This window comes from Cervus canadensis, chromosome 2 (assembly GCF_019320065.1).
Source record: "Cervus canadensis isolate Bull #8, Minnesota chromosome 2, ASM1932006v1, whole genome shotgun sequence".
Taxonomy (NCBI): Eukaryota; Metazoa; Chordata; class Mammalia; order Artiodactyla; family Cervidae; genus Cervus; species Cervus canadensis.
Genome location: NC_057387.1, coordinates 27,504,494 through 27,529,010, shown reverse-complemented (window position 1 = coordinate 27,529,010; position 24,517 = coordinate 27,504,494). Strand labels below are relative to the sequence as shown.

The 24,517-nt window shown below is 38.5% G+C and overlaps 2 protein-coding genes across 6 annotated transcripts in view; both read right to left on the bottom strand.

Annotated features, from left to right (window-relative positions):
- Window positions 1–2,128, bottom strand: part of CSDE1 (cold shock domain containing E1) — a 35,350-nt gene extending 33,222 nt beyond the window's left edge. For all 4 annotated transcript variants that reach the window (XM_043459998.1, XM_043460006.1, XM_043460014.1 and 1 more), the window contains exon 1: window positions 1,992–2,128. The gene's annotated coding sequence lies outside the window, so the exon portion shown is untranslated. The remainder of the gene's footprint in view (window positions 1–1,991) is intronic.
- A 14,922-nt stretch (window positions 2,129–17,050) lies between these two features.
- On the bottom strand, window positions 17,051–24,275 carry SIKE1 (suppressor of IKBKE 1). Of its 2 annotated transcripts, none has more exons than XM_043459983.1 (5): window positions 24,007–24,275; window positions 23,679–23,784; window positions 22,573–22,715; window positions 21,110–21,223; window positions 17,051–19,529 (listed from the first exon to the last, which is right to left on the bottom strand). In XM_043459983.1, exons 1-5 carry the CDS (start codon window positions 24,175–24,177, stop codon window positions 19,428–19,430), a joined length of 636 nt encoding a protein of 211 aa, XP_043315918.1. In that variant the 5' UTR covers window positions 24,178–24,275; the 3' UTR covers window positions 17,051–19,427. The 2 variants fall into 2 exon arrangements, with proteins under 2 accessions (XP_043315918.1, XP_043315926.1); XM_043459991.1 differs by having other exon boundaries at window positions 24,019–24,272.
- Window positions 24,276–24,517: the final 242 nt, after the last annotated feature.

Sequence of the window (24,517 nt, the reverse complement as noted above, 5' to 3'; positions counted from 1 at the left end):
TAATGCTAATGAACTGTACACTTGAAAAAAAGGTTAAAATGGTAAATTCCATTATGTGTATCTTACAATTTGAAAGAAAAAAATAATCTTAAAATGTTGGCCCTACATCTTTAAGTGGAGAGGAGGGAAAACAGGAGTAGGATAAAGCAGGACAAGTCAGTTTTCACATTCTCATTTTTTATTTGGTAGGAATTTACCAGAATTTTCAAACAAACTCTAAAGGTCATACCTGTTAAGTCAGAACTTATTTACAAAAAAGGAAAACCTATCTTCTGCGCCTCAAATACTTTACTTTTCAACTCAGCTGCTATAAATACTCATCTCGATGGTAAGCATCCAGAGCAGCTGCAAAATCACTCAAACCACTACCATCTCTTTTATTTCGGGCCTATGGCTAAAAGGAAAAAAAAAAACACAAAGTTGAACATTTTTCAAGATTTTATGACTCAAGTCTATGCCTGTTCAAGTATATAAACCCCCTCCTGACCCACACCATGAATACCCAATAATGGTTAGTACCAAAATGACACCAAGGCATTTTACTGGCCCTCAATGTAGTATTGAAAATGCTCGCCTTCTAGAAACTCAAGAAAATTACTCAGCGTTTTGAAACAGAGTAACTTATATTTGCGCCAATAATTTGATAACTACATTTTACAGATTAATAGCTCTAGTCAAAAGCTGCCAGTTAACACCATCCTGATAAAAAGCTTAATCTCTGACAGGAAATATTTCAAGATTTAACTATCATAGTATCTCTGGGCGTCCTCCCTCCTGCTTTATCCTGCCTACCAACTGTTTAAGAGGACCACATTCTTTCGCTCATTTTAGGTGCAAAACAAGGAAATTACCTCGGACAACAACGTTCAGCCTTTTATATTTGCGGAATGAAGGCTATTTTAGAGTGTTCCCTGCCTTACTTGTAAGTTAAGCAACGGAGGAGCTATCCGAGTGTTTCCAAAGCAAAACCTTAAGGCAAAAAAGAACCGTGGTACTAAGATCTCCTCCTCAGGATAGAATGGTAAGAACCTCGAAGTGTCTGCGACCAGAGCTCTAAAAAAACTACACAGAATGACGACGTCAAGTCTTTCATTGCACAATATGGGCCAGGCTCTTACACCATAAGAACCAGAGAAGGTGGTAAGAAGAACGCCACTGAGCTCTCAAAAGAGTCTGTTTTAACCCTAGAATTAGAGGGGTGAGAGCCCTGTGCCTAAGTTCAGAGGCCGGTTCTCTTTCTCAAGAAGCTAAAGGAGAGGGTTAGACGGGGAAGCTAGGGTTAAGACCCAGGATAAACAGCTCTGGGTGAATGGCAATAAAGATGACACTTCGGCTGGGCTACCGTGCCAGAAGTGGCCGAAGAATGGAGGTGTCTCTAAGCAACTTAGATAGAGCGGGGTCTCAGTTCATACACAAAGGAAGGGCCACTGCCGCACTGCGCTCTGCTACTGGTAGGCAGAGCCGCAAGCAGGTGATGGCTAAGAAACTATAGTGTCCAGAGTCAGAGTAGGCCGCTCTCCTCTGCCTCCGGCTCTTCCAGTCTCACACAAAGGACCGCGCCACCACCCCCTCGCCCCGCCCGCCGGGACTTGTAGTTCTCGTTTCCCCCACCAAGCGGCTGAGGGGGGAACAGCCAGACTACAACTCCCAGCAGCCTCCGCGCCCGAGCCCCGCACCCCTGCCTCCATCTTGGCTGCGGTCGGAGCCTCCATTTTCGCTCCCTCCCCCCACTTTAGTCACCAGCACCACCACGCGCTGCCGCCTGGCCTCCAATCTTCACTTCGGCTCTGCTGCCTGATTTGAGGCCTAGACAGTTGAACGGGGGACGGGTGGAAAAGCCCGGGGTGGGGACTCAGGGCGAAATGTAATCTACACGAGGCTCTAGAAGTGCCCACCCTGACTCAGAGGTCTCTCCCGTTTGTCTTGATTTTTTCATCCGCCCTTGACTTGGCTTCCTGCTACCCGCAATTGGACCCTGAGGTCGTACTCACCCCAACAGCTCAGCGCCCCCTCTCCAGCGCCGCCATAAGCAGCACGGCCCGGTACGTAGGAATAAATCTCGCTTCTCTCGCGAGAGTTGCAGGCTCCGAGCGCGTGCACAGGAAGGGGAGGGGGAGTGTATCCTTAGTACGCCTGCGCACGAGGGCTGAATGACGCCAGCAGTGCGCTGTGCTTAACCACAACGGAGGTGGTGTCTAAATTCCCCTAGATCCCCTCCCCCTTGAGTTGCGGAAATCAATCTGTGTTTACTGACTCCACTGGGACGCAAGGGGTGGGGTGTCGGGTGACTTTCAGTGTCTCTGATCTTTGCAAACTTGAATATGCTTTAGGCTGTGAGACCAGGGTGAACCTCCAGGGAGAACAATTTGGAGGACGTATCAGAAGTGTCATATAAAGGATTCTCCTTCCTCAGCAATAATCCAGAAGTTCCCAAACCGCAGTTTCATTTTTCTCACATTGGAGGCTTTCTTGTCTGCTACATTAGACTGGAATTTTATTTAGTATAGAGTTAGATTTTTAGCAAGGTACTTTGAACGCCTTAAGTGAGAACTTTATCTCCCATAAACTGTGTTGCTTGCCACAGACAGTGAGTGAGCGAGGTATCATGGCCATTAAACTCCTTCAACTGACCTTTCTAGTTACTGGAAGGTGTTCATAGTGTGATCCACGGGACTGAATCAGTAACCAAAAGGTTGAAATAAGGATAAATGGATGATTTATCTCACAAGGAGAGAGGGTAGGAGGGAAATGTTAATTCTGACCACAGAAAAGTTCAATGAATTACACCTTGCCAAAGATCAGGCAGTCCCCTTTGGTGAGAGGAATGCTTTTCACATTCTGTGGCTCTCTCACTTGAGAACACTGGATAAAAAATGACCAGTCATGCTTCTGAGAACTTGCCCACCCACTTTATTTTCCCTCTCAACACTTATTTGTCCTGCATCTCATATGTGTCATTGCTGGGATGTATAATAGTAACAACAAATGGACATGGTGCTGTCCTCAAGGAACTTTCAGTCTAGCATCATTTAATCACAAAACCAAAGTCTGAACATACACATTGAAATAACTGCAATGAAGGAAAGGTGCACAGTGTTATGAGAGTATGTAACCTTGGATTATAAGAGGAGGTAGTATCTGACTTCCGAAGTTCAAAGATGTTTTTTCCAACTCTTCTGCTATTGGTCTAATCCCACAAGATGCCCCTTCTCTTTGATGCTTACCTGCTCCACCACAGCTTTCCCAGGCTTCACTGTTAATGCTTTCATAGTTCACTCTGTTTTTGCTAATTTATACTAGCTAGTGATACTTTAGAACAGGGCCTGTGACATTCATCTTTGCGTCGCTCTATCCTGACAATGCCTGACATAGACAACCTTCAAAAGTTTGTTGAATGAATAGCACAGAACAACAATGTAAGAAGTTGTTAGAAAGTGGAGTGTTCTGTTGGGAAGTATGGAATGTAAATACATCAGACTAGCTGTTTTGTTTCCTCTGTCCAAAACTTAAATTGAGATTTCTCCTCCCCAGCAATAGATCCGTTTGATATTCTAATCTAATGTTATGGAGGAACTGCCCTGGGCTCTTGCACTAGAAATAAGGTCATGTGAAGCTGGGCTAAAAGTAGAATTAGGTCTCATATCACAGCAATGGGAAATGTAAAAAATAATAGTCTCACTAAATTCTATAAGTACAAATCCTATTAATGAGAATAAGGTCTCAATTTCTACCATCACTCTTAACTTCTAAAGACCTTAAACCATGTAAGACCTTAAACCATTTCATCATCTTTATTCTGATACAGCTCAGTTGCCTTTATATTCCCCCTTGATCCATAATTCATATCAAATTATATTTAAGACAAAATGCAAATATGTATAAACCCAGAAGCATATATTTTAGCTTCCAAGCTTTAAAAAAAGTAAGAGATGGAGTAATTTGATTTAAATCACTGGTTTCAATGATTTAGTTTTTCTACAAGTACTCATAGGTTTCATTTTTAGGTAGAGATAGGTTTCATTTTTAGATCACATTTTAAGGGGACAATATTTATTCAAATTAACTTTGAAGCCAAGTAAAAAAATCCAAAATGTTTTCATGTTTATTTTTTTTACGTGAAGTTAATTAAATCACAAGCTTGTGAAGTCACTTGGAAATCATTTCCTATACAAAAGGATAATCACAGACTTGGGGAAGATATTTAGTCCATTAAGAAATAATAATCAGAATTTTAAAATTGTGTATTTTTTTGTTTATTTATCATACTAATTTTTATTTCTGAGAAACTTAGACAATGAAATTGATTATAGTTGTTTTTTTTCCTTACAATTACCAATAAGCATATTTTTCCAGAGTCTATTTGAGAATCAAAAGTAAGTATCCTCTACACATTTATAATATTTTCTTGGAGCTGTGATGGAGAGATTTTTGTCAGTTTTCTGTGAAATGAGAAAGATTAGATCAATGTAGAGATTTCTTTTAAATTTTTATTTAATTTGAATAAATTTTAATTGATTCAAGATTTAAGACTGTTTTTATTCTCATATTATGTCTTTCCTAGCTAGAGAAGGTAATGGGAATTTCCTTTATAAAATTATGGTAATAGTGAATGGCAAGTGGATCCACATTCAAAATTTCAGAACAGGAAAACACAAGTTAGAGCAAAAACTTTCATAAAGAATATTACTTCTATAGGAATGCAAATAAGACTTAAAAAGTGAAAAAGTGAAGTCGCTCAGTTGTGTCTGACTCTTCACGACCCCATGGACTGTAGCCTCCGAGGCTCCTCCATTCATGGGATTTTCCAGGCAAGAGTACTGGAGTGGGTTGCCATTTCCTTCTCTAGGGGATCTTCCTGACCCAGGGATTGAACCCAGGTCTCCCATATTGCAGTTAGATGCTTTACCGTCTGAGCCACCAGGGAAGTTCCCCAAATAAGACTTAAGAACACCACAATCCAAAACTTTTTTATTCATCAGCAAGCCCCCAAACAGTTAAAGTGATTTTTTGAGGATAACATATAAGAATAGCAATTATTAGAATTTAAATAAAAGTAAGGCAAAAGCTTAATATAATGCTTCTCTTTAAAATGTCAACATTGCACTTAACAGAAGAATTATGTGGACAGGCTAAACTCCACACTAAAAGTAATAACCATAACATTTTAGCTCTGTCAATTAGCCAGAGAAAAGCATGGAGCAAAGCCTATTTCAAATTTAATTAAAAATAAAACCAATTGCATTTAGAATAAAATCCATACTCTTTTACCATGATCTGCAAGGCCATAAATGAACTAGTCCCTGCTAAGTTTCTAACTCCTGATTCACTATGTTTTAATCCACTGCCACTGCATTGCAAATTTGTTCAGACTTCAGAATTCTTACCTTTTCTCTTGCCTCTGCCTGGAATGCTGTTTCCCCAAATCATTAGATATTTGACACTTTCTCATCATTCAAGCCCAAATGTTACCACCTCACAAATCTTTTCTAAAGTAAAAGTACCCACTATTACTATTACTCTCCATATTACCACTATTACCATTACTCTTCATAATATTAGCTTATTTTATTGTCTTTCAGTTCAGTTTAGTTCAGTCACTCAGTCATGTCTGACTCTTTGCAACCCCATGGACTGCAGCAGGCCAGGCCTCCCTGTCCATCACCAACTCCTGGAGTTTACTCAAACTCATGTCCATTGAGTTGGTGATGCCATCCAACCATCTATCTCATCCTCTGTCGTCCCCTTCTCCTCCCGCCTTCAGTCTTTCCCAGCATCAGGGTCCTTTCCAGTGAGTCAGTTCTTCGCATCAGGTGGCCAAAGTATTGGAGTTGCAGCTTCAACATCATTCCTTCCAATGAACACCCAGGACTGATCTCCTTTAGGATGGACTGGTTGGATCTCCTTGCAGTCCAAGAGACTCTCAAGAGTCTTCTCCACCACAGTTCCAAAGCATCAATTCTTCGGTGCTCAGCTTTCTTTATAGTCCATCTCTCACATCCATACGTGACTACTGGAAAAACCATAGCTTTGACTAGACAGACCTTTGTTGGCAAAGTAATGTCTCTGCTTTTTAATATGCTATCTAGGTTGGTCATAACTCTCCTTCCAAGGAGTAAGCGTCTTTTAATTTCATGCCTGTGATCACCGTCTGCAGTGATTTTGGAGCCCCCCAAAATAACATCTGTCATTGTTTCCACTGTTTCCCCATCTATTTGCCATGAAGTGATGGGACCAGATGCCATGATCTTAGTTTTCTGAATGTTGAGTTTTAAGTCAACTTTTTCACTTTTCTCTTTCACGTTCATCAAGAGGCTCTTTAGTTCTTCACTTTCTTCCATAAGGGTGGTGTCATCCGCGTATGTGAGGTTATTGATTTTTCTCCCGGAAATCTTGATTCCAGCTGGTGCTTCATCCAGCCCGGAATTTTTGCATGATGTACTCTGCATAGAAGTTAAATAAACAGGGTGACAATATACAGCCTTGATGTACTCCTTTTCCTATTTGGAACCAGTCTTTTGTTCCATGTCCAGTTCTAACTGTTGCTTCCTGACCTGCATACAGATTTCTCAAGAGGCAGATCAGGTGGTCTGGTATTCCCATCTCTTGAAGAATTTTCCACAGTTTGTTGTGATCCGCACAGTCAAAGGCTTTGGCATAGTCAATAAAGCAAAAGTAGATGCTTTTCTGAAACTCTCTTGTTTATAAATGTATTTCTTTCCAAAATTAACACATTTGTGAATTTAAGTTTTACTGCCCTACTTCTTGAACAACAGTGTAAGCTTTAGTTCTGTGTTTGTTTCTTTGTTGTATCCTCTAAACCTAGAATTGTGACTGAGATAACAGTAAATAATAAATATTCATTGAATGAATGAATTATACTTATTTAACTAACTCTAAGAAGACTTTTGAAAATCCCTTGGATTGCAAGGAGATCAAACCAGCCAACCCTAAAGAAAATCAACCCTGACTATTCATTGAAAGGACTAATGCTGAAGTTGAAGCTCTGATACTTTGGCCACCTGATGTAAAGAACCGACTCTTGGATAAGACCCTGTTGCTGCGAAGGATTGAGGGCAAAAGGAGAAGGGGGTGACAGAAGATGAGATGGTTGGATGGCATCACTGACTCAGTGGACGTGAGTTTGAGCAAACTTGGGGAGATAGTGAAGGATGGAAGCCTGGCGTGCTGCAGTTCATTGGGTTGCAAAGAGTTGGGACAAAACTTAGCAACTGAAGAAAAGACAGTATTGATTTTGTGATACGTCATTATTTATGTACCAGCAAGAAAAGGTGTTGCTATGTTCACTATGACACAGAGACTTCCCTGGCAGACCAGTGTTTAGGACTCTGTGCATCCACTGCAAGGGGCATGGATTCCATCTCTGGTTAGGCAACTATGATCCCACAAGCTGTGCTAGCACAGCCGGAAAAAAAAAGGCAGTTCACCATGACATAATAGTTTTTTTTTTTTTTTTTAAATTTATTTATTTGGCTGTGTAGGGTCTTGCTTGCAGCACATGGGCTCTTTTGTTGCTCCTCATAGTACATGGACTTCCTTGCTCTGGGGCATGTAGGATCTTACTTCCCCAACCAGGGATTGAACCCACATCCTCTGCATTGCAAGGCAGATTCTCAACCACTGGGCCACCAGGGAAGTCCGACATAATAGTTTTATTACTGAGAATTTTGTACTTATTAAAATATCTCTTTTAAAGTTATTTAGATGTAAAGTAATTAGCCTCCAATTAAAATAAATTAATTTACAAAAAATAAAGTTATTTAGACCTAGTTTTTTTTTTAAATCATGTGTCACACTTGTGTGTATATAAAGTAAAAAAAAGTAAGCAAAGTAAATTAATTAAGGCATTCCTAAAACTTCTTTACAGAGTCCAGCTCTTCTGAATCTCTTTCTTTTTAGTAATAAATTTTAACATATTTTTTTAATGCCATACATTGAGGAAACATAAAAAAATAAAAAACCAACAGACTAGGAAAAAATATATTTGGAACATATAAGACTGACAATGTTATCATGAATATATAGTAAATTAATTCATATCAAATGATAAGAAAAAAGCAAAAGAAAATGGAGGAAAAACTCAAATGTCTCTATTTTTTAAATCCCTGTATAGGCAAATAAACACTTGAAATTATGCTCAGCCTCATTAGTAATTAGGGGAATGCATATTTGTTCTGAGATAATGTGGGGCTCACAAAATAATTAGAAGCACAGCACAGAAATTTCCCATAAACCTTTCACCCAGTTTTCTATCATGTTAATCTTACCTTACCATCGCAGTTTTCAAAAGTAAGAAATTATCTCTTTTTTATTTTTTAAATTATGAAAATATGGTAACATTTACAGGAGACTTGGAAAATACAGAACAAAGTTACACATAGTTCCGCTATATATTATAGCTGTTTGTTTTAAGTAGATATATGAAGATTTTTTGTTGGAGTTTCCATATCAAACTCTCAGAAATTAATTAAATGAATGTACAGAGAAGCACAAGAATATAGTAGACCTGAGAAGCATTAAGAACCAATTAGAAATAATTAAGATCTATACAATTTTCACACAACAGTAGGATTAAAATTCTATTTAAGTTCCCTAGTTTATAGACTATAAACTAGGAGACACTGGAATATATCCAGAAATTTCCTGGTCTAAAGGTATTGAAATCATACAGAGTCTGTTCTCTTATTACTGTGGAATTATGTTAGAGATTAGTATCAAAAGATATTTGAAAATAACCTACATATTTTCAAGTGCAGTGAGACATTCACCAAGAGAGATCTTTGATTTAGCCATTGAAAGCCTCACTGAACGTTAGAAGACTGAAAAAATGGAGGGTGATTGCAGAGAACAAAGCATTTAAATGAGAAATTAATATCAAAGATACTTTTAAAAAATCCCTTATATTTGGAAAATAATGCCTGCATTTAAATGAGGGGTATAGCTAAGAAGCCATAACAAGGAAAATTAGGAAAGTATTTGTAATAGAATAAAAGTGAAAAGAGAATTTACCAGAATTTGTTGCATGCAGCTGAAGCTGCTCAATGCAATTAAATACAATGTGGAGTCTTGAATAAGGTATGAAAACAGATACTAGCATAAAATTTTATGAGGTTTGAATATAATCTGTAATTTAATACTGTATCACATGTTAATTTCCTGTTTTTTTAAACAACATAATTCTTTATATTCACAGAATTGGATGAGAAGTTTCAAGCCTCATTCAAAATTTTTTTCAGTCACTGACATAATAAGCTTTCTAGAAAAGTAAGAAATGAACCTTGACACAATAATATTAACTACAAAATTAATTTGGGTTTCACCAGTGTTTCTCTTACATCCATTTTCTCTCCCAGAATCAAATGCAGGATCCCACCCTACACTTAATACTATGTCTCCTTCAGTTCAGTTCAGTCGGGCTCAGTTGTGTCCGACCCTTTGCAACCCCATGAATCGCAGCTCGCCAGGCCTCCCTGTCCATCACCAACTCCCGGAGTTTACTCAAACTCATGTCCATCGAGTCGGTAATGCCATCCAACCATCTTACCCTCTGTCGTCCCCCTTCTCCTCCTGCCTTCAGTCTTTCCCAGCATCAGGGTCCTTTCCAATGAGTCAGTTCTTCACATCAGGTGGCCAAAGTATTGGAGTTTCAGCTTCAGCATCAGTCCTTCCAATGAACACCCAGGACTGATCTCCTTTAGGATGGACTTGCAGTCCAAGAGACTCTCAAGAGTCTTCTCCACCACAGTTCCAAAGCATCAATTCTTCGGTGCTCAGCTTTCTTCACAGTCCAACTCTCACATCCAAACATGACCACTGGAAAAACCATAGCTTTGACTAGACGGACCTTTGTTGACAAAGTAATGTCTCTGCTTTTTAATATGCTGTCTAGGTTGGTCATAACTTTCCTTCCAAGGAGTGTTTTAATTTCATGGCTGCGATCACCATCTGCAGTGATTTTGGAGCCCCCCAAAATAAAGTCTGACACTGTTTCCAGTTTCCCCTGTCTCCTTAGTTACCTCCATTCTGTGGCATTTCCTCAGTTTTTCCTTCTTTCATGACCTAGATGTTATAAAACAATATTGGTGAGTTATTTTGTAAACTTCCCTAATTTGGTTTTGTCTGATGTTTCCTTTGCTTAGATTGATACTATGCATTACTTGAAAGAATGTTACAGAGAGGTCATGTATGCTTCTCATTGCATCCTACACCGGGCTTATATGATGTTGAAAGTATTATTAGTGATGTTTACCTAACCAATTGGTCAGTGTTGTCTGCCTGCATTTTTCATGGTAAAATTACTGTTTTTCCCTTTATAATAATAAAATATTGTGGGGGAGATACTCTGAGACCATGCTTGATTGAATAGTGTACTCTTAACCTACATGTGTACCCAGAATTCAGAATGTAGCCTTATTTGGAATAGTATCTTTGCAAATAGTCAAGTTAAAATGAAATCAGGGCTAGGGTAAACCCTAATCCAATAACTAGCATCCTTAGAAGAAGAAAGAAATTTGGACACAGAGACATATAAGTACAACATAATGTGAAGACTAAGGAGGCAGAGATTGCAAAGATGCATCTGGAAGTCAAGGAATGCCAGGAGTTACCAGAAGTTAGAAAAGGGGCATCGGACACATTCTTCCTCAGATCTCCCAGAAGGAACTGACCTGCCAACACCTTGATTTCAGACTTGCAGCCTCCAGAACTGCGAGAGAATAGATTTCTGTTGTTTGAGGCCATCTAGTTTGTGGTCATTTCTTATGGCAACTCTGGGAAACTGATAAGGAGACTTTTTCTGACTGAACTTTGGTTCACTCATTTTAGCATGCATTGGTGGATTTTACTAATAAATCTTTTTCTTCTTTTTTTTTGGTCTCATAGATGTGCAGGTTTTTCTACACAGAAGTATTCTGGGGCCACAAAAAGTACGGGTAATGCAGCATTTCATTGCTGTCGTAATGCTGAGTATGTAATGTGTGCTCAGTCCTGTCCGACTCTTTGCAGCCCTATGGACCATAGCCTGCCAGGCTCCCCTGTCCACGGGATTTTCCTGCCAAGAATACTGGAGTGGGTTGCCATTTCCTCCTCCATGGGATCTTCCCAACACAGGGATTGAATCCAGGTCTCCTGCATTGGCAGGTGGGTTCTTTACTGCTGAGCCACCGGTTGTCTTCACGATTTTATTCCAAACTTCCAAAAGCCACTGTGGTAGGCAGAATTTTAAGATGGCCACCAAGATTCCCATCATATGGTACATTTGCCTTCTATAATTTCTTCCTCTTGAGCATGGTCTGAGTTTGTAGATGTTAGAGGATACCACTTATATCTCCTTAACGGCAAAAGGGATCATTGTAGATGTAATTAAGGTATCTCATCAGTTGAGTTAATCAAGAGGGAGCTTATTCTATGTGGGCCTAATAATGTGAGCTCTTATAAGGGAGTCTAGAAGTGGAAGACAATGAAAGTCAGAGATGATCTTCTGTTGGCCTTGAAGGCCTCTGAGTTCTACACCTGCAAGGAAATGAATTTTGCCAACAACCATGTAAGTATGGGAGAGGGACCAGAGCCTTGGATGAGATGTTAGGCTCAGATGACACCTTGACTTCAGTCTGGTGAGATCCTGAGAAAACCCAGTTGAGCCCTGCATGGACTTCTGACTTATAGAACTATAGGATAATAAATAACTGTTGCTTTAAGCTGCTAAATTTGTGGTGATTTGTTATATAGCAATAGAAAAATAAGACAGCCATACTCCCAAGTTCTTATGCACTCTTGATTTTACAAATAAAATGTTAATGGAAAGTTCACAGAAAACAGCTAACCCCCCATTCCGTTTTCAAATAGTTCTTAGTTTGTTGACTGAACTGTCAAGAGCTTGCCTTTGTCCAGTCATGCCACCAGAAATTCAAATCAATTTTCCTTATGCTTAGAATCAACTACACCACAACCCCAACATGTATAAGACACATCCCAATTTCAGAGACATTAAAGTATGAAATAAAAATAAATCTTAGGATCAATAACATAAAGAAATCCATTTCTAGGAGGCTAGACAAAATGTGAACAAAATGTAGTTCATCGAAGCTCTGAAGGTTCCACCTCCTCTAGCATTCTTGAAGAGTGACAGAAAAAAAGCATCATTTGCTTTCCACTATGCATATTAGTGAATATTCCTCCTTAATTCACCTTAAAAGTCGACATGAGACGACTGCAAGTGAAATAACTACAGAATATGAAATACACTTGCTTATAGTGAAATGTATATAATACCAATAAGGTATATGGAGGGAGAATTATAAAGTAGGAGTCAGAAAGTATCAAGGATTTTTTTTAAAAAGTACGATTTTATTATTTTATATTTATGTATCCCTTCAAAATATACTGTAGTCACATGATTAAATCTTATACATCAATGAAAATGAATGACAACTATATATAACATAATGAATCTTAGAAATATAACAAAGAGTGAAAAAAATAAAATCCCCATAGGCTCCTATACAGTCTGATACCACTTTCATAAAGCTCAAAAAGAAACAAAACTAAAAATGTCATTTCAGGGTGAGATACATATTTCAGGTCTTTTTACATGTGACAAAACTATTAAAAAGAGGGAGCAGAGGGATAGAGACAGGAGAGGAGCTCAAATAAATAAATGAAACAAATGGGTAATGTTCTATTTCTTAAATTAAGAGATGAATTATTATGCTTGATAATTTATATGCATGTCACATCCTTTTGTAAGTCAAAAATTACATTAAAACATTAAGTGTAAAATTATGCATAAAGTGTGGACAAGATTTATATTCAAAAGGTTGCTTTTTAAACTATGCTTATTTTATCAGTCAGGGTTCCATTCTTAATTATAGTCAATTCAGGTTAATTTTAACAAAAAGTGACATTAGTAAAAGCTAATAAGTAGTCCTCAGGATCTCTGGATACCCTGAAGACCAGATTTAGAGGCTGTACAACCTCTATAATCACTTCAGATAATAGCCTCAGTGAAGACCCCACCGTCTCCACTGTTGGGCAGACACTGCAGCTTACACCGTGGACTTTGCTGACACTGGACACTGAGTGTTGTCAGTGCCGCCATTTTTTTGTTGCTTTCTGTGGATGTAGAAGCCGGTGTTGTATATCACTGCCTTTACTCAAAGAATTCTGCATAGCCCTCCATCTTTCTATCACACACTTTTAAGGCAGAGGTGTCTTCCCTGGCTGCAAAGAGGCTGGGAAAACAAGTATCTGACACTTTCAAATTTGTCAGGAGGGAGTAAGGTGCTGCCTCATTAGGTGATAGGTTCCCTGACTATAGTATGAGTTAGGATAATGGGCAGCCAAGAAGAGAGATGACAGGTATCTCCTGCAGCCCACTCCTTGGCCATTCAACATCAACACAATGGTTAAAAACTATTCAGTGTAAAGACTGTTGTTAGCTGCTTTCTTAATGCTCTTTCCTAACAGAATACTGATTTTATCTGGGGCAGCTATGTACCCAGCCTCCTCTGCTGTTAGAAGTTCACAATTTAACAGGTCAGGCAAATAAGACAAAGGAAACTGTCTGGATTTCTGGGAAAGCTTTGCTTTTCCTCATAAAAGAGAACAGGTAGAGCTGGCATAGGCTATTTCCCCCCTCTATTTTCTTCCTGCTTTCTAACATGGACATGACTTCTGGCACAGCACCAACCTTCCTGCAACAAGAATATAGCATGAAAGATGAAAAATATGCTAATGAGGCAGATTTGAAAGACAGAACCACATCCTTTCCTGTATGTAGTTAGTACTGCTAAGCACTGATTAAACACTGTTCCTTTCGGTTGCATGCACACACTGGAAAACAGATGACAATTAGGTCTCATCACTTAAAGTGAAAGTGAAAGTGACGTTGCTCAGTCGTGTCTGACTTTTTGCAACCCCATGGACTATAGCCCACCAGGCTACCCCATCCATGGAATTTTCCAGGCAAGGGTCCTGGAGTGGGTTGCCATTTCCTTCTCCAGGCTTCAATTATTAAATTCATGATATTTTGTAATATGTAGGCTGTGGTGTTTCTTTTCCACTATTAATAAAAGTAGATTTTGCTTATCAAGAACCACTTGAATACTGAACATTATTTGGCATTTAAAGGAATCTTAATAGTTAAGAATATGTTTCAAGTCTGCATTGGAATCTTGGTTTCTGTTTGAATAACCTCCTTGTACCTGAGTATCTGTAAAATGAAGTACAACTGGAAATGGAGATTTTACAATAACTAGAAAGGACCCAGCCTTCTAGTTCTCCTACTTATTTTTGTCTCTCAGTTCAGTTCAGTCACTCAGTTGCATCAGACTCTTTGTGACCCCATGGACTGCAGCAGGCCAGGCCTCCCTGTCCATCACCAACTCCTGGAGTTTATTACTCAAACTCATGTCCATTGAGTTGGTGATGCCATCCAACCATCTATCACATCCTCTGTCGTCCCCTTCTCCCACCTTCAGTCTTTCCCAGCATCAGGGTCTTTTCCAATGAGTCAGTTCACATTAGGTGGCCAAAGTATTGGAGTTTCAGCTTCAGCATCAGTCCTTCCAATGAACACCCAGGACTGATCTCCTTCAGGATGGACTGGTTGGATCTCCGTGCAGTCCAAGGGACTCTCAAGAGTCTTCTCCAACACCACAGGTCAAAAGCATCAATTCTTCAGTGCTCAGCTTTCTTTATAGTCCATCTCTCACATCCATACATGACTACTGGGAAAGCCACAGCTTTGACTAGATGGACCTTTGTTGGCAAAGTAATGTCTGCTTTTTAGTATGCTGTCTAAGTTGGTCATAACTTTCCTTCCAAGGAGCAAGTGTCTTTTAATTTCATGGCTGCAGTCACCATCTGCAGTGATTTTGGAGCCCCCAAAAATATAGTCTGACACTGTTTCCCCATCTATTTGCCATGAAGTGATGGGACCAGATGCCATGATCTTAGTTTTCTGAATGTTGAGTTTTAAGCCAACTTTTTCACTCTCCTCTTTCACTTTCATCAAGAGGCTCTTTAGTGCTTCTTCGCTTTCTGCCATAAGGGTGGTGTCATCTGCGTATGTGAGATTATTGATATTTCTCCCGGCAATCTTGATTCCAGCTGGTGCTTCCTCCAGCCTGGCATTTTGCATGATGTACTCTGCATAGAAGTTAAATTAGCAGAGTGACAATGTACAGCCTTGACATAATCCTTTCCCTATTTGGAACCAGTCTGTTGTTCCATGTCCAGTTCTAACTGTTGCTTCTTGACCTGCATACAGATTTCTCAGGAGGCAGGTAAGGTGGTCTGGTATTTCCATCTTTTGAAGAATTTTCCACAGTTTGTTGTGATCCACAGTCAAAAGCTTTGGGATAGTCAATAAAGCCAAAGTACATGTTTTTCTGGAACTGTCTTGCTGTTTCCATGATCTAGCGGATGTTGGCAATTTCATCTCTGGTTCCTCTGCCTTTTCTAAATCTAGCTTGAAAATCTGGAAGTTCACAGTTCTTGTACTGTTGAAGCCTGGTTTGGAGAATTTTGAGCATTACTTTGCTAGCGTGTGAGATGAGTGCAATTGTGCAGTAGTTTGAACCTTCTTAGGCATTGCTTTTCTTTGGGATTGGAATGAAAACTGACCTTTTCCAGTCCTGTGGTCACTGTTGAGTTTTCCAAATTTGCTGACATGTTGACTGCAGCACTTTCACAGCATCATCTTTTAGGATTTGAAATAGCTCAACTGGAATTCTATCACCTCCACTAGCTTTATCGTAATGATGCTTCGTAAGGCCCACTTGACTTTGCATTCCAGGATGTCTGGCTCTAGGTGAGTGATCATATCATTGTGATTATCTGGGTCATGAGTTGTACAGTTCTTCTGTGTATTCTTGCCACCTCTTCTTAATCTCTTCTGCCTCTGTTAGGTCCATACCATTTCTGTCCTTTATTGTGCCCATTTTGCATGAAATGTTCCCTTGGTATCTCTAATTTTCTTGAAGAAATCTCTAGTCTTTCCCATTCTATTGTTTTCCTCTATTTCTTTGCACAGATCACTGAGAAAGGCTTTCTTATCTCTCCTTGCTATTCTTTGGAACTCTGCATTCAAATGGGTATATCTTTCCTTCTCTCCTTTGCCTTTTGCTTCTCTTCTTTTCACAGCTATTTGTAAGGCCTCCTCAGACAACTATTTTGCCTTTCTTTTTCTTGGGGATGGTCTTGATCCCTGCCTTCTATACAATATCATGAACCTCCATCCATATATCTTCAGGCACTCTATCAGATCTAATCCCTTGAATCTATTTCTCACTTTCACTGTATAATCGTAAGGGATTTGATTTAGGTCATACCTGAATGGTCTAGTGGTTTTCCCTATTTTCTTCAATTTAAGTCTGAATTTGGCAATAAGGAGTTCATGGTCTGAGCCACATTTGGCTCCCAGTCTTATTTTTGCTGACTGTATAGAGCTTCTCCGTCTTTGGTGCAAATATAATCAATCTAATTTCGGTATTGACCATCTGGTGATGTCCATGTATAGAGTCTTGTTTTGTGTTATTGGAAGAGGGCATTTGCTATGACCAGTGCGTTCTCTTGGCAAAACTCCATTAGCCTTTGCTTTGCTTCATTCTGTACTCCAAGACCAAATTTGCCTGTTACTCCAGGTATTTCTTGACTTCCTACTTTTGCATTCCAGTCTCCTAAAATGAAAAGGACATTTTTTTGGGTGTTAGTTCTAGAAGATCTTGTAGGTCTTCACAGAACCATTCAACTTCAGATTCTTCAGCATTCAGCCTTATTTTGTCTCTATAGGATTCTCAAGTTGTAGATAGTTCCTCCTCTATACTCAATACATCCTTTTATTTATCACATTTGCCTCTCTACCAGATTTTTCTTTGAAAACACTGAATTTTTTTGTCAATTAGTTTGACATTCTCAAACTAATGTCCTTAGAAGTTATCTGGGATGATTATTAAAATACAAATTCCTAGATTCCATCCCCAAACTTCTATTTTAGGTCAGCGAACCACATTTTGAGGAACACTGAAATAGACTTTCAGTGTTTGAATCAAATTATGCATGATACTAATAAAAGTTCATGGACAGAGAACTTGGCGGGCTACAGTCAATGGAGTCACAAAGAGTCAGACATAACTAATGACTAATAATAATCACAATAAAGGTAGATTTCAATAATACTTAATTTTCAAGACACTTCCAAACTGTTTTAATTTTACATTTTGACTTGTAATCATGTAACTTATGATTTCTAACTATAAGTACATCTCTAAAACCATTTCAGAAATAACTATTTTTGGTTATACTAACTATAATCTGATAATTAGGAAGTATTTATGAAATGCCCTAATTGACAGGCTGGTATATAAGTGAAATATAAACCTTTGCACTTTCTAATAATTTGACTCATTTTGAGTTATATTAGCTGTTATTCTCAAAATGAGATTTTTATTCAAAAAGGTAAGTTTGTACTAAAATTTGGAAACCAGTCAAGTTCCTTCATCGACTGCAAAGTAAACTTTCATACTCAAACCAAGTCAAGAACATTCTTTCTCCTCTTTAACTACACACTATTTTCATAGTATTAAAACCAGCTAGGCTCTATATTATACAGGGTCTTGAGAGTTGTTGAGACTCAAGCTTCAAGTTTTTGATTTGCCAGGGAAAAGTTAGTATTTATATTTATCCTGACATCTGAGATATAAACAACTCTACAAACATCTCTAAAGGGACATAGAGCAGATAAAGGGACACTATGTTATATTTTAATGGGTCTTTTGATTTTTTTACCATTTTCACCCAAAATTGGCCATGGCAGCTAACAAAAGGCATTTTTCTGCCTCCTGAATGGAACTGTGGGAAATGGTGGCACTTAGGGCATGCACTTCAAGGCAAATGATCAGACTAAAAGTTTACATACTCAGGAAATGAGATAAGAAGACCCACACTTTGGGTGGAAATGTTTTTCAAATTGCTTACAAGACTCTGAATAGAAATCTGACAAATTAAAAAATGACATATACCAATTCATTACAGCCTACCACTATAGGCAAAGTCTGTTAGTATTACTGGGATCAGATGCTTTTAGGATATCTTGGATAAATTCTGTTGTTTTAATTGGTGTTAATTCTTTATGGCAGTACAAAAGAAAGTTTACACCACTCAAAGCACTAACAAAAATCTTTCTAGTGATGTGCCTATCCCATGCAGTACAATGCTTAGGGTAATTGGGAAATATTGACAGATTTAGCATTCATTATTTCAATTATTTGGGGGCAAAACTAAATTGACAGTATTACATGAGTAATTTATAAATTTGAAATAAGATAAACTGAGATGAGGGAATCAAATGACGAGTGAGCCTAGCTGATCACTTAGCATTTGACTCTCAACACAGCTTCCAGAAATGAAATAAACTCTCATTAAGTGATAAAACTTTGCTTCCTTGTCAAAAGTGGATCTAAAAAAAAAGCAAACTACTAGTACTAGTGATGAAAGACATCCAAACAAGTGATGGTTCTTAATTACAAATGGAAGTTATATATAAATTAAACTGTAGAATGTAGTACCTATAACTATGATGTGAATAAACCTATTATATATTCTTCACACTGGATAAACTACCCAAGTTGAAGATTTCCAAGTAGGACAAAACTGAAGAATTGACTAATAATATCTAACAGAATAAATAAAATTTACTCAGCATCTGAACTAAGCACATGTATGTGCATACACATACACAGGACAAAATTTTCAACATTCTTTGAACAATACTATGATTATACTACCACTGGAAAAAAAGTTGACTTACTTTCAAGTATATTTTGTGGGGACTAGCAATAGGTTCTCTCAAGAGTAAAGACACCAGGCCATAACGTGCCAACTCTTAGCACCAGAGAGACTTAAAACTTCATAAAAGGTGAATGATGTTACAAATTAGAGAATCGGCCAATCAACTTCTGTGGAATTGTCTTATTTTTCTCAAGTGGAAAAAAATCCAGGTTTATGCCAAACAGACCTACAAAGATAATCTGTTTTTAAAATTTTTTAGAATTGCAAATTATAATCTGATATAAAATAAAACTGCTGGCTTATAACAAAATGCTACAAGTTTCAGAGATATGAAAGAACAAAAATGAACTGAAAACACAGTTTATATAAATCAAGTTCCCAAAAATGAAAGTTAGTCTCTTACAGAAAGGAATAGTGAAACTCAGTGTGTATTTTTACTAACACACCTTAAAACTATTTTGTGGACAGCCACTTTTGACTGCAAATTCTAAATTGCCACTTGATACATTTAATCAACATTAAATCAAGCCTGAGGCAAGACACTGAACGGACAATACTCGAATAGAGTTATTAACTTCCTTCCTTGATAAACAATCTCCAGGCATTATTCAGAAGTTGAATTATTTGATGGCTTGGGAAGCAGTGTCCACTGAGCTTTCCTTCCTGACCTGAAGAGACTCACTGCTGATGGACAATAATTCTCGAAGTTCCTTATTTTCAAGCTGGAAAATAAAAAAAAGTGTATGTTCATTTCAGGTATTCTGTCAAACTGTATCAGAACCCACTGTTTGCGGCTTGAAACAGAAAGTATATTATTTTACTTTTTAAAGTTTTAAAGAAACAGAAGAACTGAGAATTTCCTAAAATTCTACTTATCTATTCAGTTAAAAAACATTTACTGAGTAATTTCCACATGTCACGTGTTAAGACTACACATGAAAAAAACAGAGTCCTGCTCCACTAGAGGAATTCACTGCTTGTCAAAATCTTTATGGTTCCCACAAGTTTTACTATTGTTTCTTCTGTCTTTCAAATTCCTAATAATATTTCCACTCTGCTTAACCTTCTCTCCTAGATGTCCTATAGTTTTGGAGAAAGGAAGGAAAGGGGGAAAAGAATTACTGGGCACATAGCCAGGTATCACATGGGTGTCTTACATATATTATCTCATACAACATGTAGGGTAGGGACCATTGCCTACATCCATGTTCTCTTTGAGATGAGGACACTGGCTCCCAAAAGTCCAAAAGCCTGCACATACTCAGATAACTGGGATGTGGTACTGCTGGTCTCCACCCGATGCCCACATTTTTTCCGCTTAAAAGTATTAAGAAAGACTTGTCTCACATTTCCTTAGGGCTGTTTCCATAACTGAAGTAAATTAGGGATGGCATACATAAGGTCATTCTATCATTTTAACTAACTCCTATCCTAATTGGGTCTTTGCCACTCCCCTTGATTTCCAGATATGGCAGTTTGCACTCTTCATCCTTATTCTCTCTGCTGGAAATTCTGGTAAACCATAGCATTTTCAGGTTTCACCAAGACATACCCTGTATCTCCTAGCATTTACATACATTTTCATACCAAAAAAAGTTACTACTCTTATTGCTATCATTAGACTCCAAGGAGGGATTCTGTCTTTTTCTCTCTGGTAATTTTCAAAGGGCCCATGGCAGAATTTGTAATAAGGAACATTCAAAACACCTATTGTAATGTTTCTCTTTAATAACTGTATGGGCACACTAACACTCCAGGCCTTTCTTTGTAAATTATTCCCAATTTAATTAAAACATTACATGAAAACAGCTTTAAAAAAAATCAAGACTATAAAATAAAAATTGATTAAAAAAAAATCAAGACTACAAAGACCTGTAAAATAGTCTGAAGTCCCTTGGCTTTGTTTCCCAAAGGCAACCACTTTTAATATTTTTGTTTATTTCTTTTGGTGTTTACTTCCATAATTCTAAATAACATGTCTTGTACTGCTATTTCCTGATCATCAAGTTTAAACAGTATCTATCTGAGTTCTTTTTACAGCAAATGAGGGACTTTAGCTCACATGTCCCTTCCACTCCCTTTACCCTCTCAATATGATATATCAATTTCTAGCCAATAAGCATTTTCATTGTTTGCTTCTGATTACCTTTCCTTTCTTCAAAAGCGTATGGAGGATGTTTTAATTTTAAATCAGACCACAAAGGAAACATCAATACACTGCAGTGATATACAATGATGGCATACCTTTCAGACTCTGAAAACTCCCTAAGATATTGTGAACCTAAAATAGCAATAATCTTACCTCTAATTGCGCTAGTTTTTCCTGAATCTTACAAAACTGGTCATCATCCATTTGAACTGCTTTCCTCATCACTTCTCCCATTTCACAGATTCTGTCAATCTGATTCTCAATTTCCTGTGAAGATATTCAGATTAAAAAAGTGAAAAAGTCATTTTTTTTTTAGCAGATATGAAGTTCATGAGAACACATGTATTATGATGTTAAAAATTCATTTAATCTGTGGTACAGAGGCTACAGGAATTTCACTACAATCTAAGTCCTCAGAGGTAAAGCCATTACAAACTTATCTTGTAATATTCACAGATAAGTCATTTTCAGAAGATTGATTCTAGTCTAATCATCCATTAGATGTTGGACACTATCTCTAAATGGCTGTTTAACTTAAATTTAAATACTTTTATTGGCAGGAAGCTTGCCACATTCCAAGGTACCTTATTCTATCTTTGGACATATCTCTTAGCAAGCTTTTCATATAAGCTAAATTCTGTCTTCTTCAAGGATCAGGTTTTTCTCCTTTGGACCAAAGATGAAAGCCATTCACATATTTAAAAGATCCTTGTTCCCTATGACCTTAGTTAAACTCATTAAAATGCTTTCAATAGAATCTAAGATGAAACTTATCTTCCATAAATTCCGCTGCAGCAAATAGTGAGGTATCAATCTATTAATTTAGGATTAAATGATATAGTACATGCAAACCTACAAAGACAACTCTAAAGCACTCTACAAACTTAAGAACAATTACTGCACCTCCCAAATTAAACCATAAGCAATGCAAGTATAGAAACTAGGCCGTATTTTTTTTTTTTTTAAACCATACTTCTCTCTCCTAACAACATAGTATGATGCTATGTTTACCGACCCCCTGCTACGTGCCAAGCACTATGTTAGGGATAAAAGATAAATTCATGCTCCTTACAAGCAAGGAGCTTACAGTTTAGTGAAATGTACCATAATAACAACTCAAGTATTTACTGAATACCGTTAACACTAACAGGCTTCCCTTGTGGCTCAGCTGGTAAAGAATCTGCCTGCAATGCAGGAGACCTGGGTTCAATCCCTAGATTGGGAAGATCCCTTGGAAAAGGGAAAGATTACCCACTCCAGTATTCTGGCCTGGAGAATTCCATGGACTGTATAGTCCATGGGGTCCCAAAGAGTCAGACATGACTGAGCGACTTTCATTTTCACTTTAACACTAATTGACATTGTTCAGTGGAAAAACTAAGTATTCATTAACATTTTGAAGAGAGATCTTGGTGGAGGGACAAACTTGAGTCTTACTCAGATAAAAGGCCCCTTACCCCCTTTTTTCTACTCATATCTTTACAAAGTTATACTAAAACCTACAGCAAATGTGGTAAACATGAAAGGAAAACAAGCTTACTTCAAAAGCAAGCACATGAGCTAAAACAATGTCAAGATTTCAATTCATTTAGAATTTATCCATCAAAGTTTCTTACTGCAGAGTGAGACTGGTGAGCTTTCAGCACTGGCTCAGCATCCGCTGCTTTTTTAGCAACCATTAATTGTAACATCTGTTTCCGGTATTTGCTCATGATGAGTTCCAAAGCATCCTGGTGTTCCTCCAAGGAAACCCATAGCTCTATCAAAAAACAAAATAACTTGGCAGTGATGTCTGAGATACCTCCTAAAGCCAAACTCAAACAGCTGGATTTTATGACATGCCATGAAATATTATGAACCCAAAGATGTAAATTGGTGTTTAAGTCCACAAAACTCAACAGTCATGGTCTATGTGAAAAATATCTTTCCAGGCAGAAGCAACAAAATCTGGTAGAAACAACATGGGATGTGGCATCAGAAGACATGAGTTTAAGTACAATTCTGTGAATTACTAGATTACTACTCTTAAATCATGTAACCTCTCTGAGCCTATTTCTTATCTGCCTTGTAATAATAAAAACCTGGCTTGTCTACTTCAAAATGAACATATGACAATACATATATGTATTGCATGATATATGTGAAAGCCCTCTGTAAATATATAAATAACTATTCATACTACTATCATTACAATATATTCACCAAGCCCAAGAATATACACCTGAGGATTAAATTTAGCTCTTCCACCTTGCATAAGAACATAAAAATCCCTTCAATCTTAGCTTTAATGTTTATCTCAATTAATATTTAAACATTAAATCTTAAGCCCTTGAGGATATTAACTCTTCCGTTATGCAAACCTCCGTCTCCAGATGCCTAACAAGCCATGCAATAATAATTCAACTCTACCAAGTACCTCTTGGGTAAGCTGCGTTTAAATACAAAATCAGTCAGATGACCTTGAAAAGAGTAATGTAACAAACTTTACTGCTATTGGGTCAGCAGAGGCTATGGCAACCCACTCCAGTATTCTTATCTGGAGAATCCCATGGATAGAGAAGCCTGGCAGGCTACAGTCTATGGGGTCCCAAGAGTCGGACACGACTTGGTGACTAAACCACCACCACAGCATGTGCATTTTTGTGACTTTTCATTTTTGCAAGAACTTTTGAAATATTACTGGATATGAGAAAATCATTACACACAAAAAGGCCTGACTAACCTCTGTTTTCCTGCTGCAAGTCTCTAATCTGTGTATTCTCTTGGGACAGCAGAATGTGAGGTTTGTATTTGGACATGTCCTTTATATCGGATGCATCCTCTTGATACTGGACAAACAAGAGACAAACTAATCGCGCCGTAAACATAACAGCCGCAAATGCAACTGAAGAGGTAGGAGGCAGAACTCCAGGGCAGCACTGGCAGCCCCGATCCCGCAGAAAGGTCTCACCGCCACCCTCTGGGACCAGGAAAAAACTCCAAGCCGAGTTTCCACTTTACCTCATCCTCCACCCGTTAAGTGCCCAGAACCCGAGGGCACGGGCCCGTACCCTCTGCCTGACCTGGTCCGGAAGCGCTGTTCCCGCCTCCCGCATAGCGGCTACCCGCCGGTGCAGAGCCGCCGACTGATCCACTAGTGACTCGGCGGCCGCATCGTGCTCCCTCAGCCTCTCCAATAGAGTCTTAGCGTCTGTCAGAATCTTCTCGATGGTGCAGCTCATAGCAGCCCCTGGACCGCAGTCAGAACAACGCTCACCTGTGCCAAGGACTCAGTGCGTCCCTGAGCGAGTCTCAGCTTTACAGACGTCACTTCCGGGTACGTTTAAAAGGAGCCTCGGCGGGAGCCGCGATATGCGCTTGCGCAGTGGCAGCCTGACCAGTGGGTGGCTGGTGACCGTCTTAAACCTGTGGCTTCCCCACATCCTCGCCCTGTGCAGAGCCCCGGAGGCCTGCCCTTGCCACGCCTTTGGTTTCCTGTTTCCACTGCCTGGTGGTCAAGTTGTGTTAAGGCTGGGCTAGTCTTGAGTTTCTCCTGTTCCTACTGGTTTTGATTGATGTGGA

Excerpts from the sequence above, each read along its gene's own strand:
- SIKE1 (XM_043459983.1), bottom strand. The coding sequence starts at position 24,177 with ATGAGCTGCACCATCGAGAAGATTCTGACAGACGCTAAGACTCTATTG. Across the intron at positions 22,716-23,678 it reads CTTGCAGCAGGAAAACAGAG|AGCTATGGGTTTCCTTGGAG; the intron begins GTTAGTCAGGCC and ends GTTTTTTGATAG. Across the intron at positions 19,530-21,109 it reads AAAAACTAGCGCAATTAGAG|CTTGAAAATAAGGAACTTCG; the intron begins GTAAGATTATTG and ends TTTATTTTCCAG.